At 45.2% G+C, this 16,625-nt stretch overlaps 3 protein-coding genes across 3 annotated transcripts; 1 reads left to right on the forward strand and 2 right to left on the reverse strand.

The window, feature by feature from the left end:
* Positions 1-2,570: 2,570 nt before the first annotated feature.
* CCR75_008166 (uncharacterized protein) lies at positions 2,571-4,271 on the forward strand (the record flags this gene model as incomplete). Its single annotated transcript, XM_067966220.1, has 1 exon — positions 2,571-4,271. The coding sequence occupies one exon, from the start codon at positions 2,571-2,573 to the stop codon at positions 4,269-4,271; it is 1,701 nt and encodes a 566-aa protein (XP_067817497.1).
* Positions 4,272-4,351: 80 nt separating this feature from the next.
* CCR75_008165 (uncharacterized protein) lies at positions 4,352-4,657 on the reverse strand (the record flags this gene model as incomplete). The annotated part of the gene is made up of 1 exon (XM_067966219.1): positions 4,352-4,657. The coding sequence occupies one exon, from the start codon at positions 4,655-4,657 to the stop codon at positions 4,352-4,354; it is 306 nt and encodes a 101-aa protein (XP_067817496.1).
* Positions 4,658-4,856: 199 nt separating this feature from the next.
* CCR75_008164 (uncharacterized protein) lies at positions 4,857-7,878 on the reverse strand. Its single transcript, XM_067966218.1, has 5 exons — positions 6,572-7,878; positions 6,395-6,499; positions 6,143-6,319; positions 5,914-6,078; positions 4,857-5,833 (listed from the first exon to the last, which is right to left on the reverse strand). Exons 1-5 carry the CDS (start codon positions 7,367-7,369, stop codon positions 5,309-5,311), a joined length of 1,770 nt encoding a protein of 589 aa, XP_067817495.1. The 5' UTR covers positions 7,370-7,878; the 3' UTR covers positions 4,857-5,308.
* Positions 7,879-16,625: the final 8,747 nt, after the last annotated feature.

Below are 16,625 nucleotides of genomic sequence, written 5' to 3' on the forward strand. Positions count from 1 at the left end.
TGCGGTGAGGTAGTTGTGGTGGGCGCGCAAGCGACCTCACCCAACACACTAAGTACTCTGGCTAAGTGTCGTCACGGGAGCGGTAATCCGGCACCTCGTGCGCACTTACCAAGTAGAAAGTAGTTTTCAGACTGATTTATATTTAATAGAATTAAATATAAATACCTATTTTTACCAATTAAAATGTTATCTCTATTAATAACATTTAATATGTATTGCGAGCGTATTTTTATAGATACCTCGCTTAACGGATGACGCTAGCCGTCATCCCTCCTAATGTGAATGCACTCATGTGCATCACATACACAAGAATTGGTCACAAATGAGCACCACACCCGAGTGCTGGGTCTAATTACTATTATTTAGTAATTGACCATCCCTTTAAGTTCACCAAGTGTACTTAACGGGGACTGTGTAACATAAGGGCAACTTTAGCCCGTTACATATTAAGTGTTATCTATAGAGATGACATTTTAACTGGTAAAAATAGGTATTTATATTTAACACAATTAAATATAAATCAGTCAGAAAACTACTTCTTTCTTGGTAAGTGCGCACGAAGAGCCGGATTACCGTTCCCGTGATGACACTGAACCAGAGTACTTAGTGTGTTGGGTGAGGTCGCTTACGTGCCCACAACAACTACCTCACTGCACGCAAGAGAAGCAGGTTAAACCGCTTTTTCGCTGTGCTAGGGTGTCCGTCTAAGTAGAGCGTGACCGCATTACGACGTGCCCGCTTACATTAAGTGTAGCTCATTTAGGTCATTAATCTTAAAACAGGTGTAAAAACTGGAGTAGTTGTCTCTATCTACCTTGAGATCTTGTCCATCTGTTGCCCCAAACGTAGAGATGAATGGTCAGAGTTACTCTATTTCTAATTAAATAACACATTGTGCACCACATAGCTGCATAGCTAACACGCGCGACGTTTAGGAAATCGTTCAACACCATACGATACGAGTATGCAATACAGAATGTAGAAACAGAAACTGAAAGAGAGTGCGACTGCTGGTTGCTAGCATTGCCAAAATGGTCTTTTGTTACACACCCGTTTCTCTCTCCAATTAAATTTAATTGGCTGAATTGGCCCGATGTGATAGCATTAATTCAAACATGTTGGTGTCAAGATCCCATTTTCACCTCAAAACATGCACTTACAGCTGGAATTCTTCGTCTGCCTTTCTCTTCGTGGGCGAAGCCGTACATAATCAAATGTTTGCGGCTAGTCTAGCCACTCCTTGGCAAACGTGCTGGGTCGGAAAGCGTCATGTGCGATAGTGTACTTTTGCGAAACAATTGCTCACGTGTCCTTGCGTCAGCTAATCGGAACCGTAAATGCAATTATTTGTATAAAACATGCTCGAATCTTCTCTAGGATTGTCCGGCGCAACAGCAATTTGCAGTGCGCATAAAGGTGGTACGGACGAAGGAAAAAAATGTGGTAAGCACACACGTTATCCGTCAAAATGTATTGCCGGATGTTCCGAGGCCAGCTGTTTATGAAATGTACCGATGCGACGCCGTACTGTTGTAGAAATAATACACTTTGAGCTTACGAAGTTGTAGCCGTGAAAAGCCCTTGAACGTCTAAGATTTGATAAGCACCTCAAGGCTTAGTCTTTGGTAACTTCAAGCACTCGCAATATTTTTGAGTAGCTGCCAGCTGTATGCCCTTTCTGGTTTGTAAGGGTAGTTAATTAGGAAAGTCATTGACTAATACGCGTAGATTAAACGTGTACCTACTTCTGACAAAAGTGGTAGTAGAGCCGAAGCGACGAAAACTTTACTCAAACAATTTACTTTAGAATAGCTGAAGAGTATATCGAAGGCCGTAGAAGGCGGAACCACGCAATTTGTCAAAAGTTGAGACGTATTAGGACACCAAGCTCGAGTCCAAAACCCAAAATAAATTAAAGAAATGCATGGCTATGCCTGACTACTGTCAAGATACGAAGCTCGAGCCGTGGATCAATTAAACTTTTTGAATCGATAAAGCAAGCTCGTCAGCTTTCGATATCTCCTCTTGTGGCCGATGGCTAACAAATCTCGACGAACGTCGCGTTGCTTTCAATTTGTTTGGCATTGGTGTGTCCTTTGAAGTACGTGACTATTTTATTTTGGCACTTCTCCCTTAATTTTGCTAGAGCCAACATACGAATAAGTGTAAATGGTCACGATGGGTGCTATAAACAAAATCTGATATGGACGGCTGTTGTACATTTATAGCATCGATCGGATACTTTACTTCGTCTATTAAACGAATCCGACTTGATTCTGGCGTTACTAGCTCCCATTCTTTACTGGTTGCAACAAATTGAGCATATGCCAAATTATATATTTGTGTTTTCACTATGGTGGCTTATGAAGGCAAATTACATTTGTTGATAATTCGCCACCGGCTGTCGATTCACCTCTCCCGACGACTGCCGTGCAGATGATTTTCTATGATTGTTGTGTGTGGGTGAGAATTTGTCTCTTGACCCTCAAGTCTTGATTGCAAATGCTTCTACATCTAGAAAGAAGCTTCAACCTGACACATTCGTGGTCATTAAACAACTATTTAAAACAATGCTGCAGACAAGACTGCTCGCTGCCACTTTCTTGCTCGTAGCAGTTGCCGGCGTTGATAACGTCGTCGTGCACCTCATGTCATTTAATATTCACAACTTGCCAGCTTTAAACAACGGCAACTCGACATGTAGCGACTGGAATGGCATTCGCAAGGATAATGTTGTCAATACAATTAGAACTGTCGCCGCCGATTTTGTTGGCACCCAAGAAACATCCGATGCCCAAAAGGCCTACTTGGATGCTCAATTAGCTGGAAATTACTCAGCCATTGGGGAGAGCTCGGGTCAATTGAATGGCGAAAGTAGCGAATGGAATGCCGTGTATTATCGCACCGACTCGTGGAGAGTACTTAAGAATGGCATGTTTTGGCTCGGACCAAACCCGAACGCCATGTCAGCTGCATGGGGCATGACTGCCTACCGTACGTGCGTGTGGGGTCGCTTTCAGCACATTTCTGGAGCGACAATATGCGTGCTGAATACTCACTACGAGACGCTTGGCAATAATGAAGCTCAAGAAAAGGGATCGAATATTATTTTAGAAAAGATTAAAACACACTGCGACGCCAGTGACAAGTTTGTGGTTCTATTAGGCGACTTTAACGCATTAAAAAGCCATTCTGCCATGCAGATTTTGTATGCCAATAATTATCACGATTCTTCGGATGAAGGAACGTATTGTGGCGATCCGCTTTCAGCAACGTGTTCGGTCAAGTACGATTTTACCCTCTATCGTGCCCAGAGCGATGATGTGTGCCACATCAAGTCGGAAATCTCCCGGATCAATTACAATGGGTGCTATTCGTCCGACCATGCTGCGCTTATTGGTTCCTATTGTCTCCAAGGCTCGTGCTGTTTAAACAGCTCCATCGCGTCTGGCTTTTTAGTCAACAATAGTAAAGGGGGTGCGAATGCGAATGGCACCGCCGATTTGGTTGGGACGGTCATGGCAAGCGATTTCTCCCTTTCCAAGAACTGGAGCGAAGTGTCGATTCCAGACAAGGACATGGATAACTCGGGTCTTGGTAGCACGAACAGCGCAGGAAAGCTCGACAGGAAATCGACAAATACTTTACCTGACAGCATTTTAGCCATTAACACGTCATCTGGAGCTTCGGATAGCTTCTCGAGTACGGTTGCTGTGATTTTGGGTCTTTTGGGAAGTTGCGTTGTCGTTGCTCTTGTGGTCCTCCGACGAAAGCAGACAAAGGAACGAAAAGCTCATTTGCAGGCCCCGTTTGATCAAAATGCGAGTTGCTACTATGCTGGTCCCATGAGAGTGAAGACGACGAACAGTATGACTGCTTTATCTCCAGAGCACCATGAAGAAGAAGAAGCGTCGTCTCCGATTCCAGAACTGGCGGCCATCCCTCTTGACCCTCGCATGTCTACTACATCCTCCATCTCCGTATCCGAATCGGAAGTTTTACGACATATTTACCGCTGTTCCGAGGTGCGAAATTCCAACTCTCTTGCTCTTTTAAGCCAACAACACATGAGGTACTCGACAGCAATGCATGATTGTATTCCCGAGATCGAGGGGAGCTTCCATACCCCGGGTCGTAACAACGGAATGTCACCCATGTCAAGCTACAGCTTTGCCGATTCGTACGATTCAGCTCTTCGCTTGGGCAATAGCCATCAAGACTTAAATATGTCAAATGGCACTGCGTCGTCGTCGTCGTCGTCGGTTGCATGACTCTGTTAAAGAACTTGAATTGAAATTATTTTTACATTATTGTTTGGATTTATGAACCAATTTATTTAACAAAGATAGAATTAGCCATCCTTGCCATAGCAAGTTTGAGTTCTTTCATGTAATCGCATTTTCTTTTCTTCAAGTTGCTGGTCCAAAGCGACGAGTTCTTTCACTAAGAGCGATTTGCGCTGTTTTAGCCATTCCACGTGCGATTCCCTCTCGTGGGTCTTGCTGGCTCGTACGTCCTTGATGGCCTGTCGCACGCGCTCACGCTTAATGTCCGTCTTTAGTATACGGCCGAAAGTGCGCTCTACCAGCTTTGATGCCGCCTCTAGCTCCGAATTCGTTTCGATGGTGGAGCGAGCACTGAAGCAGTTGAGACTCATAATCTATCCGAATGGCTTACTGAAGCAGAGACGTGTATTAACAAATATGAAAGGTTTTATGTTTTATCCTGCATTTGGCGTTTTTTTTCTAATGGCAGTGGCCAAGAGAAAAGGACTTATCAAACGACAATGCGAAGAAAAGGCCGAAAACGAGCGTAATGCATTGAACTGCTAGCAAGCACTGACTTTTTCTTTGTCAGCATCCACTTCTAGCAGCTTTCGCAAGTCGTTTAGGATGAAAAAAAGGAGTCAAGTTTTTCCTTTTTTCAAAATTTCACGACTTGTTAATTGGAACATCGAGTTCACGTCCTAAATCAATATATTAAAAAAAAAACTTACGCCAATTTACCAAGTAGGTGCGAATAGCAAGAAAGAAACGCCTTAGGAAGGTCGTTCAATGAGAAATTCAGAAATATTGATTTTTTTCCGACTAGTAATTTTGACGCTTACTTATCTTTAGGGCGATAATTCGACACGAGATCACGACAAATCTACAAGTTGTTCATGACGACACGACTCGCCGCAAAGCCAATAAAAACGACCTTTACGCACACTCTACGTTCGTACATTGTCATCTCTAGTATACACATCCCCGATCGACACGCGGTCAAGATCCACGACCACCACCAAAGTCTTGAATCGACACGATAATTACGCAATTGCCCCAATGATCCGTTCGATCAATAATTGGTATCCATTCTGTAATAGAAAATGTTGAAAAGGTCCAGCCTCAATGGCTTTAAACAGCTTCCGCTGAACCGGGACAATAACATCAGTGCGTGGATATTCTTCCGGCTCGTCGCCATTTGCGGCCAACCCCACACGACGGCTTTCATACTCAGCTTGGCACGATGCCAATAGTCCATTTAATTCATCATCTTGGATCGTTTGAAGCAAATGAATCGCACCGGTAATGGCTTTGAGATGATTCCACTCGTCCTGTGCAGTACGGTATTTGATCATGCCGGCACTCGTAACAAGGCCATTCTCGCGAGCTAAGCAACTTCGACGAAACAGCTCGCATTCAATCCATGTGTCCAGCAACGTATGAAATGGAGACGTGAATACAAAGTCACGAAAAAGTTTCAACGTATCTTCTCGAGATAACACGCGCTCGAGCAACGAAGGCTCTGTCGCGGGATATCCCACTGCTTCCTGTTCACTTTGGTTCACCGCCTGCTTGCATTCAATCAACAATACCATTTCGTATTAGCAAAGCAGATTTCATACACTTTTTGAAAAAATGCATTCCTTACGTCTTCAGTGATCCAAATTTCAGCCTCATAAAGGCGATGATTTTCCGAGCATAAACCAATTTGTACATGAAGCGCATGTATCCAAGCGACCATTTCGTCTTTATTTCCAGCACAGAGTTCGTAATCCTGTCGAGGAGTCTTGAGTTGAAACGAAAAGGGCATACGCTGTAGACATGAGTATAAACTCATCAATACGCAAAGTCTCTTAACAAACAAGTCCATTTCGTACCACTTCAGGCTTTGCTTTCGCAAGAACAGCGCCGAGTAAACTCACCGATGTCACATCCTGTTGATTCGCATTCGATTTGCAATACAAAAGCTGATCCCCTTTAATAATAAACCACCGCTTTCGCCATAGACTTGGGTCCTTTGCACTCGCTTTTTGAAGATAGCCGGAAAAAACTCCCTACACAACTCCATGTCAACTTGTCTGCATACACACATTGTTTTTTTTCAAACCATTCAAGAAGTATATCCGTACCTTGCCTAATAACACTGGAAACGTCAGCGACTGTGTCTCTCGTGGTCCCGGACGTCGCGATGGCGTCGTTCTTTCGCTACCACTTAATTGAGATCCACTAATCTCCTACAAGTCCACACAAACAAGCATCAACAAACAGGATTCGAACGCAGTGGTTTACTACATTTTTCGCCAAACCTTGAGCACAAACTTCACCGGCGATCCAGCGCGATACTTGGACTTTGATCGAGTATTATTGGTCGCGGTCTGTTCAACTTCGATTGATTGTCCTAGTCGCGCTCGATTTAATTTCTCTACGAGTGGTAAAATCAGCTCGTCGTCTCGTAAAGTCCTCGCAGAGAGTGGCGATCCTGTACTCTCCGTTGGAAACACAACCACGACTGCATAATTATGGAATTCTTGCATGGGTATTTTAATCTTTGCTGCCATGGACTGTCGCACTTCGAGCACCGTGGTCGTGCTAACGAGTTTAAAGACCGTCGAGGAAGTAAACGTGTTGTTTTCAAAGTAAATTCGGGCAAACCCTGTCCGAACGTCGCCCGAGTTGCCCTTGACAACACGTGCAGGAGCGGTGGAATGGCCTAAACTGCGCTTGCGCTCCAACGACGCATGCACCATGGCCGTCGAACTATTGTAGCGTCGAATTGGTACGGATGCCAATAGATTGTCTTTACTTCGCGTACGCGATGCCAATGCCAAGACATTCGATGCAGATTGAACGGAATGGATACGGGCAGACGTGGCAAGGCGCTCGTCTTCGTCAATCGAGAGCGGCGCGGGCGGAATCGACGACTTCATTTCGTCCCCCGCCACGTCCCGAGTTCTCGTGCTGTCAATCGAGTCCAAGCAACTCCCGCTCGAGACGCTCGACGTCGTTCGACGAGTCAAGCGCTTGTCAAATGTACTGAGGCTGATCGCGAGATCGGGCGCCACTGCCGTTTGATGAAGCTTTATGGACGATACGGGCCCTTCCATTGTGACAACCAACGCGAAAACTAAGCGACACGTTCGTATCGTCGTATGTCCAAAAAGAAAAAACGTCGGGACTGTGATTTGATAAAATGAGGAACGCGCAGTTGGTCCGGTCAATTACATAAAATACTTCCATGGCCTTCATCTTAGAGAGCCACAGATGGTATGGAAATGTTTACCGCTTTCTAAAGGGCAGGGGCAGTCGGCCAACTGAAAGCACTGAAAGCATTCTCGAGCATCATACGACAATGTCGCGGAATTAAAACAATGAGTCGTGGCGACCCTGCGATATGTGAAAGAGACGATTTGATGGTTGTTGATTACTAGGGGACGGCTATGACATGAACGATGGCGTGACTACGGCAGCATCGATGAATCGACGAGGTCATGGTTGTATTATTGCAATATCACGTTCAGCCATACATATTGGAGTCGTAGAAAAGTATCGCGGTCAACGACATGCATATTGTCTCAAAGCCTAATTGTCTGAAATTAATTACATTTTCAACCGATTCACATACTTTGTACGCAACGAGGCTTATTACTCCGAATAGGCTCCTGCCGAGCAGCTATACCAGCAGCTTGGAGCCGTCAAGGCGTGCTTATAACACACTCGGTCATAACAATTACTATTGGCATGAAGTAGCGCACATTTAATCCCAAAAATGTACGCGCGTTGAGCGGCACATTGTTGAATACGCTATATCAGTAATCGGTAGAGGTAGCGACATCAAAAGCGCTTTGCTATTCAATAAACAAAGTAATATTCTTCTTGAAGGAATGTGTCTTTTCGGCATATTGTGCTGTACATTGCAATTAGATGGATAATTCAGGATATTTGCTTTGGTTATATGAAATTAACACTTAAAGATTGTTAATTAATATTTTGTCTGAAAGGATGGGTGCATTTTTAAGTTCACCAGCACAGTTCTCTAGATTGGAGTCATCACAAGATGACAACTCATCAAGAAATGTCCGAGAAATCGAGCATCTTGGAGATCAATACTTCATCTGTCTCGTTAGAACTCACTGGCTCGACGGATTCGGTCCCAGGCGAACAATAGGCCTTCATTGCTGCGTTAGTTAGACAATGGCGCTGACTCGTAAAGTACACTCCCAATTTAAGTTGCAGGTGAGTTGCTTCTTAGTAGATGCCTGAGCGACTGCTGATGTATTTTGCCCCTCCAGCAGCAACACTTAGTCGTGCGGCTGCCAGATTTGCTGAGAGGGTTTATTATCTCTTAGTGTGTACCACACTATATTATCGGTTAAGTAAAGTTACAGTAAGTGTTTATATATTGGCAGTTTTTTTTCGTTTCGACCGATGCTGGAGGCATTTAGCACAAGCGAACTTTGGTTGATTGCACGAAGAGAGGACAAACTTTCGACAATTGATGTAACGGGGCACTACTGAACTTTTTATGCTTCAGTACAATTCCACTTCGCACTGCCTCAGTGCGAGTGGTACTTCACGTACACTAGTACGTGCAGAGGAAGACTCTCTTTAAAACACTTGCTTTAAAGATGGTTAATTAAAAACTGTATTTAATATATAAAGTTCTTCTGTTTCCATCGTTTTAATACTAACTTAATTATAAACTAATACGAAACATGTAATAAAGTTTTATCTGTATCTCTCTTTACACCCGTCCAGCGCTGACTGGGCCGCGGAAAAAGTAGATGTAATGGGGATAAGCTTTTAGGATATTACCCTGTAAGTAATATTCTCCACATATTCTATCAGGAAACGAAGTGATCGTAAAGATCACTTCTAGTATGATATTAGCTTGAAAACTAACATTAGGTAAAGTGAGAGGGGTCGCAATACGATGCAGGTCGCTTCTCACAAGAGACCTTGGTTGTCCTCTTAGGGCAACTTAAGTCGTTGGTCCGGAATGACCTATGATCGATACAAATTCCCGTAGTCCGACTCTCTTAGGCTTGTAAAGTCTGGTGAGTACGAAAGCGAATTTTTTATCGATACATTTTTCAGGCATGAATGACTCACTTACAAGCACGACAACGGTGTTAGTTGTTTCGGAGTTTTGGAAAAGAATCATGAAGAATTTGCAAAGCGTGAGCCACAAGGCCTAGCTAGACGAACTGGTTACGGCACGTGACGGGTTTAAAATGAGATCTGTAGTCGGCGCATGATGTCAATTACACTGTTTGTCTCGAGAAACAATTACATGCGGCGCAACTCATGCCCATGCTGCGTTAAGGGCGCAGTCCATGCCCCTAGGGAGGCGTATTCTCTTGATATTCTTCACTGGTCGACGTGCATCTCTTCCGAGGTGCGCTAGGAGATTAATATTTTGCAATATTTTTACCAGAACGCCAAGCGCTCTTTATTTCAGTGGTCTTGTGAATTGAAGGATACACTAATCGACGAAATACGGAACATCTAGATTCAGTTGCGAGCGAGGCTCCCAATCATCGTGCGAGGGCGGATACCGTTGCTATCAAACGAGATAACTTTTTAAACTCGCGGTGCTTTAAGAAGCGCTGAAAAACCGCTTCGTATTATTCAAACTTATCAATGAATTTGGAGCAGATAAGTTAACCGAGTCTACCTTACTCGTCGGGCCTACTGTCGTGATCATCGGCGATTATTAAGGGCGTAGATGATGGACCTGGCTGTCGTCAAGACTTACAGACAACGTTAGACGGTCTTTGCAATGATCGGTCGGACGCAGCTCGAGAAAGTGCATCCTCGAAGGATGAATTGAAATGTCCGATTCGAGACGTTTAGTCTCTTATACGTAACCATCAGCATTTGGCGGATGCCTTGGACCATACCAGTCTAATTCGAAAGCGAAGAAAACCTCATGCTGGTCGTACGGGCGGAGACCGTCTCCGCCCGTACCACGTACTGCCCACATTTGTCGCTACATATTTTAGCAGATTTACCTTGGACAGTCGATCTAGATCGTTGTCTAAGATAAAAAACACTTGCTCTTCCATATGAGCAACGTTTCGTTTCTATCAGTCCACCTCATCACCGATGAAATCTTGCACTTAACAGACCACTTTCACTCGAGCCAGCAGGAGGTCACCTGCTAATTTGTATTCTTTTTAGTGCGCCGGTGCACACTACAGAGATAGCATTCTTTTCTTCAGAGAGAGCGACATTGCTCACACCGGTGTCGTCTTTTTCGATGCTGAGTTTATCAGCATGTTGTTATTAGAGTCAGCAATAGCCTTATCGCTATTGCTGAATAGTCGTATTCGATGTTACTTAAATCAACATCGGTATCTTTCGCAATGACGGGAGTATCAATGTGTGATGAGCAAGAGCCACATTGGTCTTTACTTGAGCGAGTCCCCCGATGAACAAAGTGGGAATGCGCAGATGGCGTAAGATCCATGAATACTTTCTTAATGCATGCATCTAATTATCGATGGCAAATTCTGCTATAGGCAAGAACAAACCCCGAGGACTCGATTTGCGCGTTCTGTGTGATCACCTGATTGAAGGTAGTCAGATGTTGGAAATTATAATCGTGTTCCACATACAACTAATTTTTAAGCATATATGTAAGAACATTTAGGACGTTAGTATGATGTACTTCAACGCCCGAATTTCTGTTCATGGCTCGGCTATGAACGAAGATAGCATATAAATAACTCGTTGTGAAATCTCGCGCCGATCTCAACAGATTGGTAAAAAATCATCTGCTGAATGGTGCAGGGCATCACTAAGCTCTTGTGACATTTCTAGCCATTCCCCGAGCATACCGCTTCGGTAAGCTAATACATAAACCGACTCTAAGATTGAGATGCGAAACATTTAATCCGAGTCTTTTAACACGAAGACTGTGTCGTCCATCAATGAGCTGATGTTATCCGGTTCGTTCTCGATTTATACTATTGCCGACCGAAAATCGGCCATGTACTCGTCATCTGTAACAAGTGCGCAGATTTGCTTGTCTTCACCACTATGCAGATCCTGCAAGGAACGTTTCAATTTTATCGTTGGCAATTGAAATACCTCCGTAGTTAAGTTCGGAGATCAACTGTAGAAGAGCCTACACTTGATCTGCGAAGAAAACAATAATTTGGTCATGGAACGTTGATTGTCAGCGTTCTTTCGAGGGTATCAAGCAAAGCTTGATGAAGTCGCCAAACTTGGCGATCGCTGACCAAGACTGACCTTTTCATGTGCTCTGTGATGCCAGCGATTTTGCAATTGGCTGTGCGTTAATGCAATATGACACAGACGGCGCAGAGCGCGTCGTCTGTTATCAATCGCGTAAGCTTGAACCAGGTAAACGCAATTTTTTAATGCATGACAAGGAACCCCTTGCTGTGAAATACGCACTGGCTAAGTTTAGGGTCTATCTCTTGGGAGACAGACCGTTCATTCTATATACGGACCATTAAAAGGGGTGTATCGTTACATGAAATTAACACTTAAAGGTTATTAATTAATATATTATCTAAAAGGTAGATAATATTTAGAGGATATTACTTTAAATAGTAATGTTCAGAATTCTTATACATAAATAGGTATAAACCATTATCTATTTATTCCGCAGACTAATCAGCTGTATATGTAAATAAAAGAGAGATACAGATATGATAAGATAAGAATTCAATTGCATGTTTAGTATTAGTTTATAATTAAGCTAGCATTTAAAAGATAGATAGAAGAGATACTTAATTTTAATAATACAGTTTTTATTTTACCCTCTTTAAGCTAGTTACTGTAATGGGCCTCTCATTACATGTCTTAGTACTTACCATAGTACATATCTCAAAGGTGCTGGGCAACGGAGATGAGACGGAGGGAAGCGGGACATGTCTCTACAGGATAAGACATGGGAGCCAGGGCCAAAGGTAGCCAGTTGTGCTCTAGATGAAGTGATGACGCCGCATCGTCATTACTCATCTTCCTAGAAACCATCTGGCGACACTGCATCGTCGACATGAGAGTTTCAAGTTCAAGTTCAAAGCTTCCCAGTCGAAGTTCAAGATATACATTCAAGTACAGAATGATGGCTCCTGCTTGGGAACTACACTGGTGACGCGTCCAACGTGTCTCTACCGGTTGAAGTGAGTGGCGTGAGCCAGTCACTTAGCAGGGAATTTTCCACAGGACTTCAAGTTCAAGGTTCTATGAGTTGAACCTCAGTGTACCCAAGGTTTTATATATCAGCTCGTGGGTTTTATTCATGCATGTTTAGGTTTTACTTGTAAAACCTCTAGGAGCCCTTGAGGCTAATTAGGAGTAGCGACAGGAACCATAACAGCTTTTCAATTCAGTTGTCATTTTACCTCCAACCTCGCAAGCGCCCTCCAACGTTTCCTCCTAGTCTCCTCTTGTAGTGAGCTGAACAAGGGACTTGGCCTAGTCCCATTACACCTGGTAGCACTTAGAGGAGTCCTTCCAACTCCTTGACTTGGCCAGTGTGCTCTTTTTTCATTTTTCCGACGTAATTATGAATACATTGAGAGAGAACTTCCCCGACCTGTCCGATCCGGAGTGGGCGGCGTATGAGCGCATGGTCACTATCTTCGGCGAAGCAAGTGTGATCAACATGTTGAACACCTTCAATCCCGAAGCGCAGAAGTTGACGGCGCTCAACTTCATGCACCAGGAGGTTGTTGGAGCACAACGGCAGACCACAACTCCTGCCGCAAGAGTTGCGCCTCTAAAACTCGATGTGAACCATTACAAAGGTGGCGAGAATGAGCCCCTTTTACGTTGGTTCGTCGAGAGGGATACAGCCTTGAGAGTTCGGCAGATCTATGTCTCGATCATCAAGTTGCTTTCGCGATGTCGAAGCTCGGTAGACGTGCGAGATGCTGGGCATTCGGTCGTCGACTCACCGACCGGGGATGCTTCCCGGACTATGAAGCCTTCAAGTACGAGTTGAAGCTAGCGTTCGAGCCGCCGAAGAACGAATTCCGAGCTCGAGCTGAGTTTCTGGACCTGCGCCAAGGACGTCTGGAATTGCACGACTACGCGCAACGCGCTCGATACCTAGTGTCGAGTAACGTGAGCGATCCAGTCGATTATGCCACTCAGGTCGTCACGATCATGAAAGGTCTGAACGATGGTCCAATGAAGACTCAGCTGTGCCGAGGGTATCCGGAAACGATAGAAGACGCGATCAATCGCGCTCTTCAGGAAGAGTTCAGTCTTCGCCAAGCTCGCATCCACCAGAGTTCAACCCGGCAGCCGCGCCAGCAGTACCAGCCGCGCCAGCAGTACCAGCCACGCCAGCAGTACCAGCCACGCCAGTATTGCGACGGACCCGAGCCAATGGATCTGTCCGCTGTGTCCTCCCTTTAATATTTCAGTATCTTTGGATTTAGATTGTGCAGCAGTTTCTCTGATCATAGCCTCCTGAGTACGGTCAATTTTTGTATCTTTAGAGGTTTTTAGTATTGGAGGGTTGTACAGCTCATTACTTCTTTGCTGAGCTATTTCACATTTTCTTTGTTCTTCAACATTTTTAGCATGCTCTTGCCCTTTCTCTCCTACATTTCGCAGGTAGTGTTTCTTACGTTAATAGCAAAACACAAGCCAACGGGAATACGCGGTCGAGAACAGATTTTAAGTGTTTCCGATGTGATCGGATGGGCCACTTTGCTCGAGATTGCCGAGCGTCGGTCAACAACAGGCCGCTCTCGCAGCGTTCCCGCCCAACTTCGTCAGGTCGTGCTTTCAGCCGACCATAGGGGCGGAGCGAACAAGCAAAAAACGGCAACGACCAGTAGGAGCAGGGCTCCCTCCTGGCCAATAATCAGGTTCTGCGATGACGGTGGAGTCACAGGACTTGGGCCCCAACGTGCAACCTGCACACATGATGTCCACCAAGAAGAAGGCCAGTGTCGATCATTGGTCAGAGCTGATAGTCTTGGACGTAAAGGTGAATGAATCAGCTCCACCTTTGCGTGCCCTGATTGATACATGTGCCTCGAACAGCTTTGTTCGAATGCGTGCCCTCTCAGATAGCAACGTATTTGCACCTGATGTGAAGGAAATGGGCAAGATGGTTGTTCGATTCGCGGATGGATCGACAACCCAGATGGTGAAAAGGGTTGTTACTCTACACCTGGGATGTGAAGTTTTCCGAGGAGAAGATGAATTTATCCTTCTCGACCTCGATGACAAGTACGATATGAAAATTGGGATGCCTTGGCTGATGCGCTTCCAGCCAAAAATTGATTGGAGACGGCATCTTATCAGTGTTCAAGGTTCGAACATAGTGCAGTGGGAATCTGCTGATGAGGAACAAGTACTATGGGTATACGCCTCGGTTAAAGAAGTTCCAGATCCCTTTAGTGATTTCGCGGCGTGCGATGGCCCGCATCTTCACAGAGTGGATCTATTGAGCACAAGAAGGAAGCGCACCGACCAAGAAAAACTAAGAAGACTCAACACAAGTCGTGGAGAGTCGCAACGAATGAGAACGTTCAACTCGCTCGTTGTGATCCGTCATGCGAAGCTGGTCCAGTTGAGACACATACCTCTGAACAAGGTATGCATTCTCCTGCCACGCTAACTGACGAAGGAAACATCAACGGCCACGATGTTTCAAGCGAAGAACATGTCCAAGCTATTGCTTGTGACGATGTGGGGGTGGCACAGGGTGTCTGCAATGTGAAGGTTGATAATCTCCCAAGCTCGTTATCAAGTTTGCTCTCTCTGGGAGAAATGAGCAAGAAGTCGTTCCTCCGCATTCTCACGAATGGCGAGATTGCCCAAGTGTGTATGATCGTTGCGGAAGCCGATCGCGAAGAAATAAATACTTCGTCCAACATGGACATGGAAGTACTGGAAGACAAGACCCGGATTGAGAGATACGAAACTCAGTCGTGGGATGCGCTCAAGGGAAACCCAGTGTACGAACTTGCACTGGAGTTTAAAGACATCTTCCCAGAGAAGGTACCAGAGGAACTCCCAGTGGACCGTGGAGTCCATCATGAGATAGACTTGTCTCCTGGTACCAAGTATTCCGTCACGAGACAGTGGTCATTGCCGAAGGAACAAGTCGAGGAAATCGACAACTTCTTCGAGCAGCGTCGAACAGCTGGTCATGTGCGTGAGAGCAAGTCTCCGAACAGCAGCCCAACATTCTGTGTTAAGAAGGCAACGGGTGGTTGGCAAATTGTTCATGCTTTCAACACGCTGAATGACGCCACCATACCTGCTCAGACTCCTGTTCCCCGGAAAGGCATGATTCTTGACGGGATGGTGAATAGTAGACTTCAGCACCTTGGATTTGTTGGAAGGGTTCTATCAGATCCAAATGCGCGAGGCTGATGTTCCTCTGACAGCGGATAGCACGCCAAGCGGCATGCTATGGGAATGGCTCGTGATGCCACAAGAGTTAAAGAATGCGCTAGCGACGTTCAATCGCATAGTGACAAACATTCTTCGTCCCTTACGTGACTTTGCTCCGGGTTATTTTGACGACATCTTCGTTCACAGCAAGGCCACGTATAACCGTGCGGACTTGGATGTTCACCTCGATCACTTACGACGCCTATTCGAAGTGATGCGAGAGAACAAGCTCTACGCGAATCTGAAGAAGTGTATCTTCTGCGCGCCAGAAATCCCAGTCCTTGGCTGCTTTGTTGGCAAGAACGGTATCCGCGCTGACCCAGAGAAGATCAGAGTGATCGACAAATGGGCTGCAGCTCAGAACATGAAGCAACTGCGCCAGTGGTTGGGTCTGGTCAATTACCTTCACAAGTACACACGGAACTACGCTGACATGACTCAGCCGCTTACGCGCCTACTCAAGTAGGACGTTGAGTGGAAGTGGAGACAGGAACATGAAGTGGATTTCGAGTTGGTCAAAAGGAGCTTGCGTGAAGCGCCAGTGCTTGCGCTTCCTGATGACAACAAGCCTTTCATGTTGTCTGCGATGCGAGTAATTACGCCATTGGTTGTGCATTAATGCAGCACGATGCCAATGAGCGAGAGATAGTTATCTTCTATCAATCGCGGCAATTAAAGCCAGCAGAACGGAACTACCCGGTTCACGACAAAGAGTTATTGGCTATGAAATACTCTTTTGTGAAGTTCCGAGTCCACCTTCTCGCTGAAGAGCGCTTTGTGGTCTACACAGATCATGCGTCATTGCGCTCTGCCGAGAAGAACCCTCACTTATCCCAGAGGATGGCACGATGGATTGCATTCTTCTCGGAGTACAACTTTGTTGTACACTACAAGCCAGGCAAGACAAACATCCTTGCTGATGCGTTATCGAGACGTCCGGGTTATGACTCTCGATTGACAGAG

The sequence above is a fragment of the Bremia lactucae genome, linkage group LG3 (assembly GCF_004359215.1).
Source record: "Bremia lactucae strain SF5 linkage group LG3, whole genome shotgun sequence".
NCBI lineage: Eukaryota > Oomycota > Peronosporomycetes > Peronosporales > Peronosporaceae > Bremia > Bremia lactucae.